Here is a 20,126-nt window from a genome sequence, read left to right on the forward strand (position 1 = left end):
AAGGTTCAGCACATCTCAGCACACATCTCCCAGCATGGGGGAGAGCCAGTGCCCTCAGAGCGAGGAGGGAAAACCCAATAGGGTGAAGAGGGTAGGCAGGGGACCTCATTTTTTCCCTGTCACTTCGCTCAGGGATGAGGATGGGATAGAATCAGCACCTCCTGACCCTCTCACTGACATCTTCCTCCCATTTTTCTGCCGCTCTAACAAATATCCTCCTGAAAGACCCATAATACTGCATCGTCCTCCCCCTGCATTCCTTAAACTGGGAGGGGATTCTGTCCCTCTGCTCTGCTCACGTGAACCCCACCTGCAGAGCTACCTCCAGCTCTGGGACCCACAACATCAGAGGGATGTGGAGCTGCTGGAGCAAGTCCAGAGGAGACCACAGAGATACTCCAGGGACTGGAGCCCCTCTGTTCTGGAGGCAGGCTGGGAGAGCTGGAGGTATTTAGCGTGGAGAAGAGAGGGCTCTGAGGAGACGTCGGAGCCCCTTCCAGTGCCTAAAGGGGCTCCAAGAGAGCTGGAGAGGGATTTGGGACAAGGGCCTGGAGGGACAGGACAAGGGGGAATGGCTTCCCACTGCCAGAGGGCAGGATTATATGGGATATTGAGAAGAAATTCTTCCCTGTGAGGGTGGTGAGGCCCTGGCCCAGGTTGCCCAGAGAAGCTGTGGCTGCCCCATCCCTGGAAGTGTTCAAGGTCAGGTTGGACAGGGCTTAGAGCAACCTGGGATAGCGGTAGATGTCCCTGTGCATGGCAGGGGGGTGGAACAAGGTGGTCTTTACAGTCCCTTCCAGCCCCAACCATTCTGTGATTCCATGAAATCTCCAGGGATGCTCAGTAGCTGTGAGATGAAGGTCATGGCCTTTCCTCTTCCACCCAACTTTCCATCATTTCTCACACAGGAGAAGTGGGAACACTCAGCTGAATGCAGTCCATGACCATGGCAATGGTGGAGATCAGGTGGGACATAAAATACAACCCAGGCAGAGAGGGATGGTGAGGTGGGACATCCCTGCTGAACATGGACATTGTCACATTGCTGGGTCAACCTGCACTTCTGTCTTGCTCTGATGAAAGGTTTTTCCCCTGTTATCTCCATTACAGTGCTCCAGTGCAGCTGTGACAAGGGGGAAAGGGCAGATCTGTGCAGGATAGCTGCTCTCCTTGGTGGGTACTCACAGCCTGTTTTGCACACCAAGCTTGGTGGATGCTCCACAGGGAGATCTCTTTGATCTGTCTCCATCACCTTTTCTCAGGTGACTGGAACCTGCCAAGCCATGCCCTGTATTTCATCCCAGCCTTCCCCTTTGTGCTGCAGTCCCTGTTACTCCCTATCATGTACATTTTAAACCCTGAAATGAATCACCCGCTTCCGTTCAAGGCAAAACACAGGTGTGGTTGTGTTTGCCCAGGAGATCACTCCCAGAGTTAAGACCAGGTTGTGCCAGGCTGGGCTCTCCCTACCCTTTACAGTCATCTGATAGGATTCAAGTCCTCTTTGTGCCCTCAGACATGTCCTGAATAGTGTAATTCCCCACCCAAATATGTATCATTGAATGCTTTGGGTTGGAAGGGACCTTGGAAGGGACCTTTAAAGTTGTTTCCGTGTTGTGTGGACAGGTTTCGATAGTGGGTTTTGATAGCTGCAGGAGTGGCTTCTGTGACAAGCTGCCAGAAGCTTCCCCTATTTCCCACAGACCCAATGCTAGCTGGCTCCAGGACAGCCTATCAGGGACAGTCATCCTCTGGATGCATTCCAACAGCTCCACTTCCTTCTGAAGCTGGGGTCCCAGAGCTGGAGCACTACCTGTAGTGTCTCACCAGAGCAGAGCAGAGGGGAAGAATCCCCTCTATTGACCTGCTGGCCCCACAGACCCTCCCTGTCATGCCACACAAACCCTGCAAAAAGTTTGGCCTGTTATTTTTGGGTGCTTTGAATTATCATCCAAAAAGAGGAGCTTCTTTTGTGGATCAGGGTCTCCCTTCACCAAGATGCATCCAAAACACAGAGTTCACACTGTGCTGCTGAGGGACAACAGAGCAGCTTTGCACCAAAGATAACTGAGATATTCCAAACACTAAATGGGATCCAGAAAGTAGGATGAGTTCCCTTTTCCCTGTACTTGCTTGTAATAAAGAATATTGACATGTTGTTATCATGCTTGGTTAAAAGAGAATTTTTCTGCCCCATGTGTTCCTATATGAAATTCCTTCCCACTGGACAAGGATTGATGCTCATTGTTTGGCAAATTTTAGATGCAGAACACTAAGGCTTTCTTTAACTAATAACTCAGAAAAAAGCCCTGAGTTTCCAAGTTCAGCCCCTGCAATCAGAGAGAAGCTCTTGATACAGTTAATTTTGCCACCATCAGCTGCTCCCCACATGTTGCACAAAGAGTGTGTGACAATTTGGGGTCAGGACTTTCCTGTCTCCTCGTGGTTTGTGCAGAGCAGGAAGCCCATTGTGACAGTCTGGTGAAGATTGCTAACGTGTCTTGCGGGAATTGCTTCAGCCTCCCATCTTCCTACCGGGTGGAGAATGGGTTGAGAGCAGCCCTGGGGACAAGAACTTTGAGTGCTGGTGGGTGAGAGGCTGGACATGCCCTGGCCATGGGCACTCCCAGCCCAAAAACCCCCCATGTCCTGGGCTCATCCCACAGTGTGGGCAGCAGGGGAGGGGGGGATTCTGCCCCTCTGCCCCCTCAGGTGAGACCCCACCTGCAGAGCTGCCTCCAGCCCTGGGGAACAAGGATGTGGAGCTGCTGGAGTGAGTCCAGAGGAGGCCACAGAGATGTTCCAAGGGCTGGAGCCCCTCTGCTCTGGAGCCAGGCTGGGAGAGCTGGAGAGGGACTTCGGACAAGGGCCTGGAGGGACAAGACAAGGGGGAATGGCTTCCCACTGCCAGAGGGCAGGGGTAGATGGGGTATTGGGAAGAAATTCTTCCCTGTGAGGGTGATGAGACACTTGAACACTTCTCTGGAAGCGTCCAAGTCCAGGTTGGACAGGGTTTGGAGCAACCTAGTCTAGTGGAAGGCAGGGGTTGGAATATGATCGTCTTTAAGGTCCCTTCCAGCCCAAACTGTTCCATGATTCTATGATTCTGAAGCTGGGCATCACTTGATGAAGTGACCAGTGGGTCCTGACCTATGGCTGAAGGCAGATCCCAGAGATCCTGAGGCAGAGGCAAGGATGTTTTACATAGAGATGGGTGATTTTCAGGCTTGGTGGGTGGAGAAAATGAGAGAATAGTAAAAAAGAGGAACCAGTTGTCACTGTCTTTAGTAACAGCCAGAACTCATGAGAGCAGATGAGCAGACAGAAATAGCAACACCAAACCACGGGCAATCCGTGTCTGGGCCCTTTGGACTTCCCTGGAAAAGTGGTTAGGTTGCCCCATTCCACAGCCACGCTCTCCAGAGCTTTGTTGATTCAACCACTCCTCTGGTTTCCTTTGGAATTCAGTTTTCCTTGTGCCTGCAGGCACAGCCTCCATGGGTTTGTTTTGGTTTTCTATTAAATGCTGTATTTTCCTTCTGCGCAGCAGGAAAAGAGGATGAATTCCTGAGGGGTCTGGAGTAGCTGTCTATCAGAAGCAGGACCACAACAAGATTTTAAATTCCCATCATTGTGCTGATTCCATACCAGTGTCATCTGGGAGGAAAAACAGATCCCTATGCACTGGGCTCCTACTCTGGGAAGCAAGAAGGTGGCTACAATCCATCCAAACACACTGAAGGTCAGAGCTTTAATTTCTTACCCCTTTACTGTGCTCTCCTGGTGAGATACCAGCTGTGCTTTTCAGTGAAGAAATTCCATTCATGCACACTGGTAGTAATTTTCCATATTTTTCTTCTCCGCAACTAGGAAAAAACCAGGAGCTAGAACCATTTAAAGATTTACCAGAGTGCGTGGGAATAGCAAATACTTCAAGAAAATGATGTCAGAAATGCCTGAGCTAGATGCAGATGTGATGGGGTGAAATTCTCCAGCCTTTGTTAGGGAAAAGGTCAGGATAGGGGATTAAGAAGGGCTCCTTCAGCATTAAATTGTATGTTCCACATGTGTGGAAGTGATGAGAGTCAGGACAACACTCTGCTGGCAAGAGTGAATTTCCTGGTTGGGGCTCAGCTGCTGCAACTGCAGCTGCAGGAGAGCCCAGTAAGGATAAATCCCTTTAATCCCTTGGAAATCTTAAAATTTACCCTGATGAAAACATCTCACAGGTGGTCTTGCTTCACAATATTTCAATTACAGAAAGTGGGGGTTTTTTTATTGAAAACATTTCATTCTGTGTTATTATCCTTCTGTTTTATTACAAATATATCTGAAACCTCAACTCCAGTGTTTTGCTTGATGATAAGGTGACTCTCCATCGAATTTGGGGTGTTCTTCCCCCCCTTTTTGGAGCTGTGAATGAACCACAAGCCTCTCCCCTGCCCTCCATGGGTGAGACAAAGTTGCTCAGCATAAGGAAAAGTGAATAGATGGCAACTTGGAAAGTGAGCTGTGGCTTGAAAATTGATATTTAATTGAACTAAGGGAAAAAACAAAACAAAAAACCCACAAACAAAGAAACAAAAACCCCCACAGAACAAAAAAGCCTCAGAATATTGGAAGGATCACAAGGTACCCACAAAGAGATCTCAAAATCCAGGTGGAGAGGTGGATGCTGACACACAGAGGTGTGAGGAAGGGAGGAGAAAATCCATGCTGAGGGCTGGTGGGGTGTTCTGGCCAGCAGCCCTTGTGTGCAATCCACCCATGGAAATCACTTCTGCATCCACCCCTGATCCTTCTACTTCTTTTGGAGCCCTGTGGCCCTGGCCCTCTCTGCATTTAAGAGCTTAATTCCTGTTTTTTCCAAGGGATAGGAAGTGCTAAAAGTCTCTGTGAGCTGTTTTGATCTCTCCACCCTGTAACTGTGGGAATGTGGCAGGGAGGTGAACCCATGGAGCACTTGGCACCCTCCCGGGGAGCCCCAAAAGGCAGGAAAGGCCTCTGCCTTGCTTTTATCGTCCCAGCCTTCTCCATCTCTCTCCATCCCTCTGTCCTCCTTGGCCTGACCTGCTCCAATGAATTATTCAAGCACGCAGCAGTTGCTATAGGGCCTGTCCTGAATAACAACAGTGGTTATTTTTATCCCTAACTCTTGTTACCTTGCAGGCAGGAGCGACAGGGCCCTGCCAGCTCCCAGCAGGAGGAAAACCACAGTGATCCATGGGCTGGGATTCATTCTGACTACTTAAATATAGGTGAGATCTTCTGCAATCCACATATATGTGTCTGAATCCCACTCTGGCACCGCTCTGTGCTGTGCTCACAGGGTGCTTCGCATCCATATTTTATTTTTCCATCCATATTTTATCTGCAATGGAGCACACAGGCTGTGTCCATGGCTGGATTTATTAGTCTGTCTGCTGCAGGAAGAGGAAAACTGTCCCAGAGGTGAAATCTTATGGCAGGTTCTGCCAATTTAAATAGGATAAATCATATTTTGTTTGGGGACTTACACAGGCTGATTCCTCCAGCCAGTTTATATCCTCATGGCTGGTGTGTCCAGTTAAATATCTTTATATTATCTATCTATATCTATATCTAGATCTATATCTATATTTAATATATTTATATATAAATATAATAGATAATATAAATATATAAAATACATAATATAAATATGTATATAATTAAAAGGTCTTTATCTACATATGTCTCTATCTCTGTGGCATGGGCAGAGTTTTTCTCTGTTCACTCTGTGCTTCCTCCACTCATGAAAACAAGGAATGTCCAGAAAATCAGGGGAAGGGGTAGATTTGAGGAGCATCTGTAGGGAAATAGGTGCTGCTGAGTGTGCACAGGTGGGGAGGGTATTCCAGCTACAGGGAGCATCTCTGGAGCTGGGAGAGAAACCTGGGACGTGACAGGGGGAAAAAATAGGGAAAATAAAAAGCAAAAGGAAAATAAAAAGAAAAAGGAAAAGAAAAAGGAAAGGAGAAAAAAAAGAAAAATGAAAAAAAGAAAAAAAAACAAAACAGCAAGAGAGCACAAGATCCTTCATTCCTGCCAACCTGCCAGACTTAATACTCCATGAAATTATTCCAGGGAAGGGCCCAAAGGCCTAAAAGGGAAACTCTTGAACTTTCACTTTGCTTCAAAACAACGTGAAAAAAAATCTCTCGTAAGTGGGACAAATACCCAGGACTTGAGCCACACGTATCCTGAACTGGCCACAGTGTTACCAGCAACATTTCCAAGGATCGACCTGATCCAGGCACACAAAGAGAAAATGGGAAACAGGGCAGAGGCTGTTTCCTGCTCCTCTTCCGAAGCACAAATTGCAGCTGCTCCCTCTGGAGAGGTCAGGCACTGGGAATGTTGTGCCTCAGCATTTGCACAGCCCAACAGACCCAGGGTGAATATTTATTTCCAGTATTTCCCTGGATAAACTGCTGCTAGCTCCAGTATCCAGGGAACATGCCAAACTTGGGTGCCCAGTATGCCCTGCTGATTGAAATATTTTTGTCAAGCTTTTTATTCTTTTTCTATTTTTAAACAGAGTTTAGATAAAGATTTTTAAGGGATACCAACATGCTGTTTTAAGGGGGAGCAGAGGGTTTCCCTGTACCCAGGCAGCACCACTGTCTCCACTTCCCCTACAAAAACCTCTCAGAAGACTTAATGGGGCCTTGGAAAAAGGAGGGAGAGAGACTTGATACATGAGCAGACAGTGATGGAACAAAGGGTGCCCACGGATAGGTTTAAATTAGATTTTGGGAAGAAATTATTGGCTGTGAGGGTGGTGAGGCCCTGGCCCAGGTTGCCCAGAGAAGCTGTGGCTGCCCCATCCCTGGAAGTGTTCAAGGCCAGGTTGGATGGGGCTTGGAGCAACCTGAGATAGCGGGAGGTGTCCCTGCAGGGGGTTGGAATGGGATGAGCTTTTAGGTTTCCTTCCAACCCAAACCATTCTGTGATTCTAAGACACACCCAAAATCACCTTTGTCATTACAAATACCACAGGACTTGTTGCTTTTGTGTGTTCATCCCCAAGCTCCTGGAGTCACATCGGGCCCTGTTAAAGGGAAAAGAGACCCCCACGCAGCCTGTATGGGGAGAAGACACCCGGAAATGGCGCTCCCCAAACTATATTACTAAAAAACCCGCCAAAACCTATTTTTTGGGGAGTTTTATTTGTTTGTTTCTTATTTTCTTTCTTTTTTTTTTTTTTTTGTTTTGTTGTTGTGGTTTTCGGGTTTGCGCTTTTTTTTTTTTTTTTTTTTTTTTCTAAAATAAAGTCGCATTTTCAGGCGGTCGGTAACTTCCAAGAGCAGGGGCCGGATCCCCAGGACCGAGCTGTGACCTCCCGGTTGCCCCGGTCCCAGTTCCTCCGCCCCGAACCGCGGGACACTGCGGCCCTTCGTCCCGCCCTCCCACTCTCTGATAGGCTGCCGCTCCTGTCCATCACTCCCCCACGGACTCTTCCGCTGTCCCATTGGCTGGGGCGTGACGGTGCCGACCAATCAGCAGCGCCGCGGGGCGGGAGCGGGGCGGATTTCCCGCGCGGTGGCGGGAAAGGGCCCGTGTTTGGCGCCAAACGGGAGCGCGGCGCCTGTAGACGGGGGGTGAAGATCGGGGCTCTCCCATTGCGGGGTAGGATCGCGGGGCTGCGGGGCCAGCCCGGCTCCCCTCGGCTATCAACGCCTTCCCCTGTAGCAGCGGCAGCAGCAGAAGCGGCGGCGGCGGCGGAATCCTTCCCTGAGCGGCCACAGCATGGCGGAGCCGGCGGGCGGGCTGGAGGATGCGGAGCTGCGCGAGGCGCAGCGCGACTACCTCGATTTCCTAGATGATGAGGTGAGACGAGCTGGGAGACGCGGGTGCTGCATCCCCTCTGTGCCCTCTGGGGCTGGGAACCACCTGGTCCTTGTGCCCGCCCTCCCCCCCCCCCCCCAAGATGTACCCCTCGGGGGTGCGGAACACCTGGTCCCTTTGCCTCCACCTATAGACTCCCCCAGGATCAGGGAGCACCTGGTCCCTTTGCCCCTTGAACCCCTGAGATTGGGCAGCACTTAGTCTCAATGCTCTCCCCGCCCACAATATGTACCCCTCGGGGATGGGGAACACCTGGCCCCTCTATAGACCCCCCAGCATTAGGGAGCACCTGGTTCCTATACCCCTTCCAATATGTAGTCCCGGGGATGGGGAGCACCTGGTCCCTATGCCCCCCCACCCCCTTGAATCCTCGAGGTTGGGAAGCACTTGGTCCCTATGTCCCCCCCGCCCCTAATATGTACCTCCGGGGGGGTTAGAGAGTACCTGGTCCCTATGCACCTCCCCCCCGCCAAATATTGTCCCCCCCGTGTTGAGGAGCATTTGGTCCCTGTGCTCTTCACCCTCTCCTTCATCCCCCCCAGGGGTTGGGCAGTATCTGGTCCCTGTGCCCCCCCTTCATCCCCACATTTACCTCTGGGGATGGGGGATCGCTTGGTCCCTGTGTTGCCATGTCAGGGAATAAAGGGAGTCAAGCTGTGCAGGAGTCGCTCCTGGGGGGTGTCTCACAGAGGTGGGAATGCAAAGTGAGTTGGTTTTTTTGTGTCTTTCCCCCGCTGCCACTTGCAGGAAGACCAAGGGATTTACCAAGGCAAGGTCCGGGACATGATCAGTGACAACCAGTGCCGGCTCCTCGTCAACATCAACGACCTGCGGCGGAAGAATGAGAGGAGAGCCAACAGGTGGGGCTGGGCAGGGGGGGCACCTACCTGAGAGGTAGCTCCAGCTCTGGTTTTGCAGGTCCATTGTGGCAGGGAAGGGCCAAACTTTGTCCTGTGCACCAGATCCCATGGAAAAGGTGCACCTGCTCTTTCCCCCCCACGAGACCCATCCCTTCCAAGCTTGTAAACTTAGAATTTTGGCAAAAAGCTTTTGCAGCAAACAGGAGGTGGTTATATGATATAAATCATGGAATGACTGGGGTTGGGACATTAAAGCTCATCTGGTTCCAACCTCCCTTCCATGGGCAGGGACACCTTCTACTAGACCAGGTTGGTAAGACCCAGTCCAACCTGGCCTTGGACACTTCCAGGATTGGGGCAGCCACAGTTTCTCTGGGCAACCTTTCCAGGGCATCACCACCCTCCCAGGAATTCCTCCCAGGGAAGAATTTCTTCCCAATATCCCATGTAACCCTGTCCTGTCTCAGTGGGAAACCATTCCCCCTTGTTCTGTCCCTTCAGGCCTTTGTCCAAAGTCCCTCTCCACCTCACTTGGAGCCCCTTTAGGCACTGTAAGGGGCTCTAAGGTCTCCTTGGAGCCTTCTCTTCTCTAGGCACGACACCCACAGCTCCCTCAGTCTTGTTTAGGATGCTTAGGGATATTTTTGATCAGGCTTACCCATGGGACATGTGAAATTTCCCAGATGTGCTTGGATTTGTTCATCTTCTGAATGTGGTGCCAGTGGACCTCACACAGAGCTGTGATGGACTTTAAGGTGTTTCCCTACTTGTGGAACACATGGGAGAAATGGGACAAGTGCTGAGGAGGAGGGCAGGAGGGGCTGATCCATCTGCATTGTCACCTCTCTGTATTGCAGGCTCTTGAGCCATGCCTTTGAGGAACTGATGGCCTTCCAGCGGGCCCTGAAGGATTTCGTTGCCTCCGTGGACGCCACCTACGCCAAGCAGTACGAGGACTTCTACATCGGGCTGGAGGGCAGCTTTGGCTCCAAGCACGTGTCCCCACGGACACTGACGGCCTCTTTCCTCAGCTGCATCGTCTGTGTGGAGGGCATCGTGACAAAGTGTGAGACTGGGGGACAACCCAGGGCTGGTGGGACCAGGTGTTTGCTGTGGAAGAGCTGGAGCCCTCCAGGAGTCATGGCGTGGAGAGGGGGTTTTGAGAAGGGCATGGAGTGACAGGACAAGGGGGGATGGCTTTATACTGAAAGAGGGTAGATTTAGATTGGATCTTAGGAAGAAATTCTTCTGTATGAGGGTGGTGAGGTCTTTGCCCAGAGGTCTTTCAGGTCCCTTCCAACCCAAGCCTTCTGTGATTCTGTGTCCTCTGGGCACTCTGGGCCAGGGAACAGGGGGCTTGGCAGAAGGTCGTGGGTGTTGGGTTGGTCTTTGAGCTCAGCAAATACTGTCCATGGTTGACAGGGGATTGTGACCCACATGCAGTTTAGTGTTGGAGATTCTGTTGGGGTCTCTCTACTGACAGAAGGGAGGGACATCCCAGCCTCTGACTCTTCTGTTTTCCAACCTCAGGCTCTCTGGTTCGTCCAAAGATCGTCCGGAGTGTCCATTATTGCCCAACCACCAAGAAGACAATTGAGCGCCGATACACGGACATGACCTCCCTGGATGCCTTCCCATCCAGTGCCATCTACCCTACAAAGGTGAGAGGAACTAGCCTTGTGGGAAGCATCAGCAGGTTCCTCTGGGGAGAATGTGTCAGCTAGTGAAGCCCAGCCTTCAGTCCTGCTAAAACAGCCCTTTCCAGCAGTCATGTGCATGTTGGGTGATGCCTGTCTTCCTCCTGCTTACCTGACTCACTTCTTCTCCCTGTGCTCCTGAAAAGTGGTGCTAATCTTTTTATTGGGGTTCCTGCTTTTTAGGATGAAGAGAACAACCCCCTGGAGACAGAGTTTGGCCTCTCAGTCTACAAGGACCACCAGACCATCACCATCCAGGAGATGCCTGAGAAGGCCCCGGCAGGGCAGCTGCCACGCTCGGTGGATGTGGTTCTGGATGATGACCTGGTGGACAAAGTGAAGCCTGGGGACCGTATCCAGGTGGTGGGGACATACCGCTGCCTACCAGGGAAGAAAGGGGGATATACCTCGGGGACTTTCAGGTGAGCCTTCTTTGGGCTTCAGCCCTCCCACCCTGTTTGGTCAGGTCACACCTCTGAGCCACCACTGAGCCGGGGCAAACAGTGGCTTGAATCACTTGGGAGTGGTTTGCACCTTGATCTTTGAGCATCAGCCTCAGAATCACAGAATATTCTGCATTGGAAGAGACCCACGAGGATCACTGAGTCCAGCTCCTTGCCCTGCACAGGACAGGCCCAACAATCCCACCAAGAGTGTTGTCTAAACACTTTTTGAGCTCTGTCTTAGGGCCATGGCTTAGGGCCATGACCACTGCCCTGGGGAGCCTGTTCCATGCCCAACAACTCTCTGGGTGAAGAACCTTTTCCCAATATCCAGCCTAAACCTCCCCTCCAGCCATTCTCTCAGATCCTGTCTCTGGTCACAGAGCAGAGGGCAGTGTCTGCCCCTTGACTGCCCAGTTGTGAAGAAGCTGCAGCCTGTGATGAGGTCTCCCCTCACAGTGTCTAGCTGTGACTTCCAGCTGTGCCCAGAGGGGGGTTGGATGCTCTTAAAGATGCTTCTCTGGTGGCACAGCACAGTCAGATCGAGGAGGCTACAGCTCTTGAAGCTTCTCACCCCCCTCCAGGGCTTCCTAGAGCAAGTGGAAGTTCTCTGGGGTCTTTGTGGGGTTTGCAGACCTGACCACAGCTGTGTCCCTTCTCCAGGACTATCCTCATCGCCTGCCACGTGAAGCAGATGAGCAAAGACGTGCGGCCTCTCTACTCTGCTGCTGATGTGGCCAAGATCAAGAGATTCAGCAAGAGCCGCTCCAAGGTATTTGGGTCTCACATCTGGAAGGCAGGCTTGTGTCTGGGCGTGAAGTTTTGGCCAGAGCAGCTTGGCATGTGGCTAAGGAGGGTGTTGGGTTGCAAATAACTCTTCAACCCTCTTGGCAACGTTGCTGCATTTTCCAACTTGTTTTCTTTGAGTTTTCTGCTCAGGCTGTGATCAGATCTTGTTTTTGTTGCTGCTTCTGTGCTGCTAGCAGGGCAGAGCATCCTTCCTGCTGGCAGCTCTGCTGTGTCATGACCCTGCCAGCTGGTTTCCAGGGAATTTCCGCTGCAGGAGAAGCACCTCTTTCTGCTTCAAACTCCAAACCAGAGCAAGACACTGCCCCAGCCTAGTCTTATGCTCAGAGCTTTACTCTACAGTGTGTAGAGGAGCAATCGTTGCTCTCACTGCTTCAGTGCTTGCTTGGGTGACAGTGACGGGATGATCCAGGACTTCAGAAGAGTCCCACTGAAAGAAAACTCTGGCCAAAGGTCTTCTCCTTTCTAAATAATTTTCATCTGTGTGGCTCTGCGATAGGAATAAGCTGAAATTTGGGTTGAAATGTTCTGTTGAAGTATTGTTTTGTTCTTACCTGCTGCAGTCCATGTGATGGGCCATGCTTTGCCTCTTCTGCCTTAGGATATCTTTGACCAGTTGGCCAGATCTCTGGCTCCCAGCATCCATGGGCACGAGTACATCAAGAAGGCCATTCTCTGCATGCTGCTTGGAGGGGTGGAGAAGATCCTGGAGAACGGGAGCCGCATCCGAGGAGACATCAACATCTTGCTGATAGGTCTGGAAGGGCTGGGCAAAGGCACCTTCGATTGGTGTCAGGGGGTGGAATGAAGGGACATTTCTAAGACTTAGTTTCATGGAGTAACTGGGGTTAGACAGGACCTCTGGAGGTTGCAGGTCTGGAGCCCTCAGCACAAGAAGGTTGTGGACTGTTAGAATGGGTCCAGAGGAGGCCACGAAGATGCTCCCAGGGCTGGAGCCCCTCTGCTCTGGACACAGGCGGGGAGAGCTGGGGGTGTTCAGCCTGGAGAAAAGAAGGCTTTAGGGAGACCTTAGAGCCCCTTCCAGTGCCTAAAGGAGCTCCAAAAGAGCTGGAGAGGGACTTTGGACAAGGTCCTGGAGGGACAGGACAAGGGGGAATGGCTTTAAGCTGAAGGAAGACGGATTTAGATGAGATGTTGGGAAGGAATTGTTGGCTATGAGGGTGGTGAGGCCCTGGCCCAGGTTGCCCAGAGAAGCTGTGGCTGCCCCATCCCTGGAAGTGTTCAAGGCCAGGTTAGACAGGGCTTGGAGCAGCCTGGTGTAGTGGAAGGTGTCCCTGCCCATGGCAGGGTTTGGAACTGGATGATCTTTAAAGTTTCTTCCAACCCAAACCATTTTGTGATTCTAGAGGGTCCCACAACCTCTGTGGGCCACTATCCCAGTGTTGCCCACCCTCAAGGACATTTCTTCTACCATCCAGTCAGAATTTCTTGTGTTCCAAGCTGTCCCCCTGGCCTCTTGACCCATCACTTTCACCTCTCAAAATTCTACCTCCATCTTCTATATTTCCTCCCATCCTCTTGATGATGGCAAGAAAACCATCTGATACCTTATTTTCTGAAGACTGAACAAAGCCACTTCTGTCCCCTTTCCACTCCACCCGCCCTTTGCTCTGAGCACCCCAAACTAGACATGGCATCCAGGTGACATTCAGTTGTTATCTGGGTGATTATGTGGTTGTTAAAGGTGCTGTTCTCCATTTCAGGAGACCCTTCTGTGGCCAAGTCCCAGCTGCTGCGGTACGTGCTCAGCACAGCACCCCGGGCCATCCCCACCACGGGCAGGGGCTCCTCCGGCGTTGGCCTGACTGCTGCTGTCACCACGGACCCTGAGACCGGTGAGGAGCATCAGGGTGGTGCTTATTACCACCTGGGAGGGACTCTGTGAGATCCAGGGCTGCTGTTCTCCATGATCTGGGAGGTCTTTTCCAGCTTGAGTGATTTTATAATGTTCGTTCTACAGTGGCACTTGTAGGACTTGCTCCACCCGGAAGCTTTAAGGTTGTGGTGTTTTGGGATGTTTCCTCCACCTCTATTAGGTGGTGGTCTTCTTTACTCCTCTTCTACTTGGTGTCTCATGTCAGGGCTAGCAGCAGCCTGGATTTTTTCCTTCTCGTGGTCTTGCTCCTTATCCTAAGTGTCCTCTGTGCTGTCAAGTTGGGTGAGAGATGGGCAACCCTGAAGGTTGCTCCTTGAGGCTTACCCTCATCCCAGGGGTGGATGGGGATGGCAAGGCAGTTGTGTAGGGGCTGCTGGATGGTGACTGACCCTCCTTTCTCCCGCCCCGTCCCAGGTGAGCGGCGCCTGGAGGCAGGAGCCATGGTGTTGGCCGACCGGGGCGTGGTGTGCATCGATGAGTTCGACAAGATGTCCGACATCGACCGCACGGCCATCCATGAGGTGATGGAGCAGGGCCGCGTCACCATCGCCAAGGCCGGGATCCAGGCCCGGCTCAACTCCCGCTGCAGTGTCCTGGCCGCCGCCAACCCCGTCTACGGCCGGGTGAGTGCTGCTGTCGGTCCTCCCCCTGGGGCAGGATGCTGGGGAGAGGCAGCTGGGAAAACCCAGCTTGGGTGACTTGGTTCTTACTGGGGTTGGGATCCACGGGACCTTGTCAGTTTGTTGTCTGTTTGTGCTCGTGGCTCTCCTGGAGTGGAGAGGTCTCCTGCGGTTTCTCACCTCGTCTTGATTCTGCTTGGGTGTCTGGGGCAGGGCACTGGACCCTCATCCTGGTGATGAGTCTCAGTCTTGGTGTCTGATCTGGGATCATGAAAAATACTTGTTTTCCTTGGAAATGAGAGCTACAGCCGCCTTGCAGGATGGGGAAAAGCAGCTGTACCTGCTGCAGCAGGCTGGCTTTGGTGTGGTGTCCAGCTGCTGGGACACCCATCCATCCCTTCAGGCCTGGCCAGAGGAGGTCCCTCCAGCCGCCCTGGCAGCCAGGACCAGCCCATGAGGATCTCCTGTAACCCCTCACGTCCTTCCACAGTACGACCAGTACAAGACGCCCATGGAGAACATCGGCCTGCAGGACTCTCTGCTCTCCCGCTTCGACCTGCTCTTCATCGTGCTGGACCAGATGGACCCCGAGCAGGACAGGGAGATCTCGGACCATGTCCTGCGGATGCACCGCTACCGCAACCCCAACGAGCAGGACGGGGATGGTGAGTCCCTTGTAACCTTGGCTCGCTCCTGTCTCCCTCCTTGGTGGGTTGTCACCCCTTGGTGGCATCTCTTAGGGCTCAGCACCCCTGCCTTTGCAGGGGACTGGTTTTGGTGGCTTTCAGAATTTGTTCCGGAGATTAAAAGCCTGTTCTTTGTGACACTTCCCTCTCCAGCCATGCCTTTGGGCAGCTCTGTGGAGATCCTGGCCACGGATGACCCCGACTTCACGCAGGAGGAGGAGCAGGAGCTGCAGGTGTATGAGAAACACGACGACCTCCTGCACGGGCCCAACCGCCGCAAGTGAGTCCTTCATCCCATGTCCCTTGGAGCTCTTTGGGGGTTTCCAGCACTGTGGGTTCATGGGTTTGGCTTGAGTATCCAGGCAGTGACTGATTGCCGTTGCCAGCAATGGTCCAGGGGGAGGTACGTGGGCAGGATGCCAAGGGAGCCTTGCTCTGGGCTTGATCTCTTGTGCCAGGAAGGTGGGGAACATCTGGAGCTGAATTCCCTACACACCTGGATGCCCCTGAAGGGTGGGAAAAAAGTGGTTGGAAAACCCATCCCCGCCTTGGAGAACACGCGTGTACGTGTGTTCCCACAGGGAGAAGATCGTCAGCATGCAGTTCATGAGGAAGTACATCCATGTAGCCAAGATGATCAAGCCCGTGCTGACCGAGGAGGCGGCGAGTTACATCGCGGAGGAGTATTCCCGCCTGCGCAGCCAGAGCCAGATGAACTCGGACATCGCCAGGGTGAGCCCTTGGGAGCAGCTCCCTGCTGGGCCAGGAGGAGGGAAACTGAGGCACAGACTCCTCTGTGTCCTTTATGAGTGTTTCCCACCTTGGCTGTGATGTGGGATGCTGTGGTGTGGGTCAGTCTCACAGAGACACCTCCCTCTCTCTCCTCAGACCTCCCCCATCACAGCCCGGACCCTGGAGACCCTGATCCGCCTCTCCACAGCCCATGCCAAGGCCAGGATGAACAAGACTGTGGATCTGCAGGATGCTGAGGCAGCTTTGGAGCTGGTGCAGTTCGCCTACTTCAAAAAGGTGAGGGAAAGGTGTCCCTCTGCTCCTGGGGGATCTGGGGGTTTTCGTTAGAAAGGTTGGGCTTGGTGCAGGCTGAGCACCCTGGGCTGCTGGTAGGACCTTTCCTGGACACAGTGTGGGATGAGACCACCATGGTGGGATCTTGAGTCCTTGGGTTTGGTCCCCTAAAAGCAACTTCAGTGGAAAACGGGGCTCAGTCCATCCTGCCTTTGCCACACAGGTGCTGGAGAAGGAGAAGAAGCGCAGAAAGCCGGTGGAGGAGGACTCAGAGACTGAGAAGGAGGAGGATGAGGAGTCACAGCCCAAGGAGGAGCGCAGGACGAGGAGGTAGGAGCCAGAGCAAGGGAGGGACGTCATGCAAAGGGCATCAGCCCTTTCTGAGGTTGCCACAGGCAGTGCTGGCCTTGGGGAAATAATCCAGATCTTGCTGAGCTGGGTGGATCGTTGCCCCCAATTTGTAGTAGAGGGATATGATTATTTCATGGATAAGGAACTGACTGGATCACCATGTCCAAAGATATGAAGCACTGGCACAAGGTGCTCAGAAAAATCCCTGGAAATGTTCAAGGCCAGGTTGGATGGGGCTTGGAGCAGCCTGATCTACTGGAAGATGGCAGAAGGTTGGAACGAGATGAGCTTTAATGGTCCTTCCAACCCAAACCATTCTGTGATTCCATAACAGCCACAACCCTTAGGACTGGTACCAGCTGGGTCCTGTGCCATGGGCAAGGATCTGTGGCCAGAGGGTGGGTTACCTATGAGCCAGAGGTACCCTGTGAGTTTCTGGACAGACACCTCCAGAAGCTCAGGGCATGGGCTCCTGAACTCCAGCTTTTACTGGGAGTTCAGCTGAAGCATGGCTGACCTCCTGTCCCCTCTCCCAGGAGGAAGAAGGCACGCACGGAAGGTGAAGAAGGCTCCTATGACCCCTATGACTTCAGTGACGCTGAGGAGGAGATGCCACAGGGTAAGTCTGGGGTTTTGGTGGCACGTAGCTCCTGAGGGTGCTGCTGCCTTGAGCCCTGGTGGGGCTGCACAGCCTGGGGAGCAGCAATGCTGCTGTTCCTGGGGTCCCTGGCATGGTGCAACCACTATCCAGTGCCCCAAATCCAGATGAACCTGTCTGTGTGGGACAGGGTTAGATGGGATATTGGGAAGAAAATCTTCCCTGTGAGAGTGGTGAGGCCCTGGCACAGGTTGCCCAGAGAAGCTGTGGCTGCCCCATCCCTGGAACTGTTCAAGGACAGATTTGACAGGGCTTGGAGCAACATGGTCTAGTGGAAGGTGTCCTTGCCCGTGTCAGGGGATTGGAATGAGATCTTTCAGGTCCCTTCCAACCCAAGACATTCTATGATTCTATTGCTGTTTAATTCTTTTTCATGCACTTCCCAACTGCTGCAGAAATAGCAATATTGGGAGGCGGTTTGGTGTCACCCACCCCATCCTGAGGTCAAGAGCTTTTGCTGTCTGGGTGCTTGGACAGCAGGCAGGGTGAAGGTAACTCTTCCTTCTGCTCCAGTTCAGGCACACACTCCGAAGACGCCCGAAGCCTCGGCCACTGGGGAAGGGAAGAAGGTGGAGCTGGCTGAGCCAAGGTGAGTGGGGGCTGGAAGAGGAGTCTATCCCTGCATGTCCACCCCTCTCAGTGGGTCCAAGCTGTTGTCCCATTTCTGGAGATGCATCTGTGGTGCTCTCAGCTCCAGTTTTGGCTTTCCTGCTGAGTGCTGCTTCTGGAATGGGGAAGGGCTGAGGCATCCTGGGCTGGGGAGGAGGGGAAAGACACGTGTGTGGTCTCTAAGGGTGATAACTTCTCCTCTGACCAGGTTGAAAGCATTCAAGGCTGCTCTCCTAGAGGTCTTCAAAGCTTCCCACGCCCAGTCTGTGGGTCTGAAGAACGTGATGGAGTCCATCAACCGTGACAACCCTGAGCCCTTCTCACTGGCTGAGGTGAAGGGGGCCTTGGCCCACATGCAGGATGACAACCAGATCATGGTGTCTGATGACATTATTTTCTTAATCTGAGCCTCTGGGTGGAAGATCCCAAGTTTTTGTGGACTCTCAGTCTGGAGACTCTCTGTGTTCGTCTTCAGCTCTCTCCTTAAACCTTCATCTGGCTGAGCTGGACTTTGGGGAGCTCAAGCCTCTGCACTTCCTTGCTGTGCACTGCTGGCACAAAAGAAGAGCCAGGAGCTCTGGAAGCTGTTACTGTCTTCAAAGTCGAGCATTTGGGAAGAGGCTTGTTTCTGCAAAGAGGTGAAAGGAAAAACCTAAGAGCAAACTATCAGTGTTCTTGATGTATTGTTTTTAGCTTCAGTGGCTTTTTGGTGGATTTTTTTTTTTTTAATGAAAAAATCTGGATTTAGGAATCCAACATTTAGTAGTGGTGGTGAGAAGCAATGTGAGAGCTCCGCTACTAGTGAAGCTTTTATTTTTCCCTTTTCTTCCCCAATTATATAGCCTAGATCTGCTTGTCTCACAAGGAAAGATGCCTAATGCTTGTCTTGTTGGTTCTGCTTTTCCCACCCATCTTGTGGAAGATGATTCCTAGTGCTGGAGGGACAGGTGTGGTCTGATCTGCTCCATTGCCCATGGTCAGCTTGATTTCCAGATTTCACAACCCTGTTGGGAGTTTTGCCCCCTGGGAAGGACATGAGTGTTCGGAGTTGCCCTGGGAATGTGTCCCTGGCACAGATGGGTTCCGTCTCCAGCTGGAATCATTCAGCCTGGAATCATTCCCTGGGGGTGGCTTTCAAGAAAAGCTGACTCCACAGTGAGACCAGTCTTTGCTGCTTGTGATCCAGTGCTGCTGAAGGTTTGGGATTTTTTTTAATTTCTTTTTTCATCTTGGTGAGTTTGAGATGAAGCTTTGGAGAAGCCCCTGAACACCACTGGCTGTTTGCTGTTGTCCCTCCCCATCCCCAGACACCTGCACAGCTCATGTTCTCTTGTTTCTGGATGCCATAAATCTTAATTTGATAAATAAAAATGTCTATATTGTTTAATCCATGGCTTTCTGCTTACTTGGATTTAAAATACCCACTTGTGGGGATACAGCTCTGTACCCTTCTGGGGACCTGGGCTGCTCTGCAAAGCCTTCAGGCAGCTGCCAGCCCCTTTTGGCTCAGGAATGGTCTTGGGAATGTCCATCCACCATGTGCCTTTGGCTTAGTGGACCAAATAAGTGCAGAAATTCCTGTGAGGTGGATTAGCAATAAATGTGGGCAGCTCCTGTCTCTGCCCACCTGGAGCTCTGCATCTTGGCAGCATCTCAGTGTCCGTGGGAGGGGGTTCCCTCATTTTTCTTCTGCAGACAGACCTGTTAAACTATAAAAGCTGGATTTTTGAGCTTCTGTCATCTAACACAGCCATTACAGTGGGTTTGGAGGGGATTTTGCATGTTTGCAGCCTCCTAAAGATCTCTGCTTGGGTGTATTGTGCTTCCCCAGGGTGACTTCAGACCCACAGACAGTGTTTGGTCTCATAAAACTGCCAAGATTGGTGAAGGTGAGTAAAACACACAGATGGTCTCTGATGGAGACAGGCTGGGAGAGCTGAGGGTGTTCACCTGGAGAAGAGAAGGCTCCTGGGAGACCTTAGAGTCCCTTCCAGTGCCTAAAGGGACTCCAGGAGAGCTGGAGAGGGACTTTGGACAACGGCTTGGAGTGACAGGACAAGGGGGAATGGCTTCCCACTGCAAGAGGGTGGGTGAGATGGGATATTGGGAGCAAGTTCTTCCTTGTGAGGGTGGGGAGGCCCTGGCCCAGGTTGCCCAGAGAAGCTGTGTCTGCCCCATCCCTGGAAGTGTTCAAAGCCAGGTTGGATGAGGATTGGAGCGACCTCAGATAGTGGAAGGTGTCCCTGCCCATGGCAGGGCTCCAAACGAGATGATCTTTAAGGTTCTTTCCAACACAAACCATTCTGTGATTCTATGATTTGGTGTTTTTCCTGCCCTTACAGCTGGGGAACCGCTGATACTGAATTTCCCAAGATAGGACACCAGGAGGAGCTCCAGGGTAGATTAATCTGGTTTATTTTACTATCCCATAGCCTGGAGTGATAGGATGTGGCCGTCTACCTCCCCCGGGTGCTGGTGGCCACCTCGGTCTATCCTTGGAAATTGGGAGAGTGGCCTTTGGTGACATGGGAAAAACAAACAACTCCCCCAGGCAGAGAGGTTTGTGGGGATCAGCTGGATCTGACCAACAGCCTGAATCGGGG

At 52.2% G+C, this 20,126-nt stretch overlaps 1 protein-coding gene across 1 annotated transcript; it reads left to right on the top strand.

Moving 5' to 3' along the window:
* Positions 1 to 7,599: 7,599 nt before the first annotated feature.
* On the top strand, positions 7,600 to 18,888 carry MCM3 (minichromosome maintenance complex component 3). Its single transcript, XM_027663473.1, has 17 exons — positions 7,600 to 7,851; positions 8,617 to 8,729; positions 9,587 to 9,795; positions 10,260 to 10,390; positions 10,610 to 10,848; positions 11,533 to 11,641; positions 12,278 to 12,431; positions 13,401 to 13,532; positions 13,988 to 14,196; positions 14,684 to 14,858; positions 15,033 to 15,159; positions 15,461 to 15,611; positions 15,768 to 15,908; positions 16,129 to 16,235; positions 16,793 to 16,875; positions 17,428 to 17,503; positions 17,732 to 18,888. Exons 1-17 carry the CDS (start codon positions 7,771 to 7,773, stop codon positions 17,928 to 17,930), a joined length of 2,436 nt encoding a protein of 811 aa, XP_027519274.1. The 5' UTR covers positions 7,600 to 7,770; the 3' UTR covers positions 17,931 to 18,888.
* The last annotated feature ends 1,238 nt before the right edge of the window (positions 18,889 to 20,126 follow it).

The sequence above is a fragment of the Corapipo altera genome, unplaced genomic scaffold (genome assembly GCF_003945725.1).
Source record: "Corapipo altera isolate COAL_440 unplaced genomic scaffold, ASM394572v1 116, whole genome shotgun sequence".
Lineage (NCBI taxonomy): Eukaryota > Metazoa > Chordata > Aves > Passeriformes > Pipridae > Corapipo > Corapipo altera.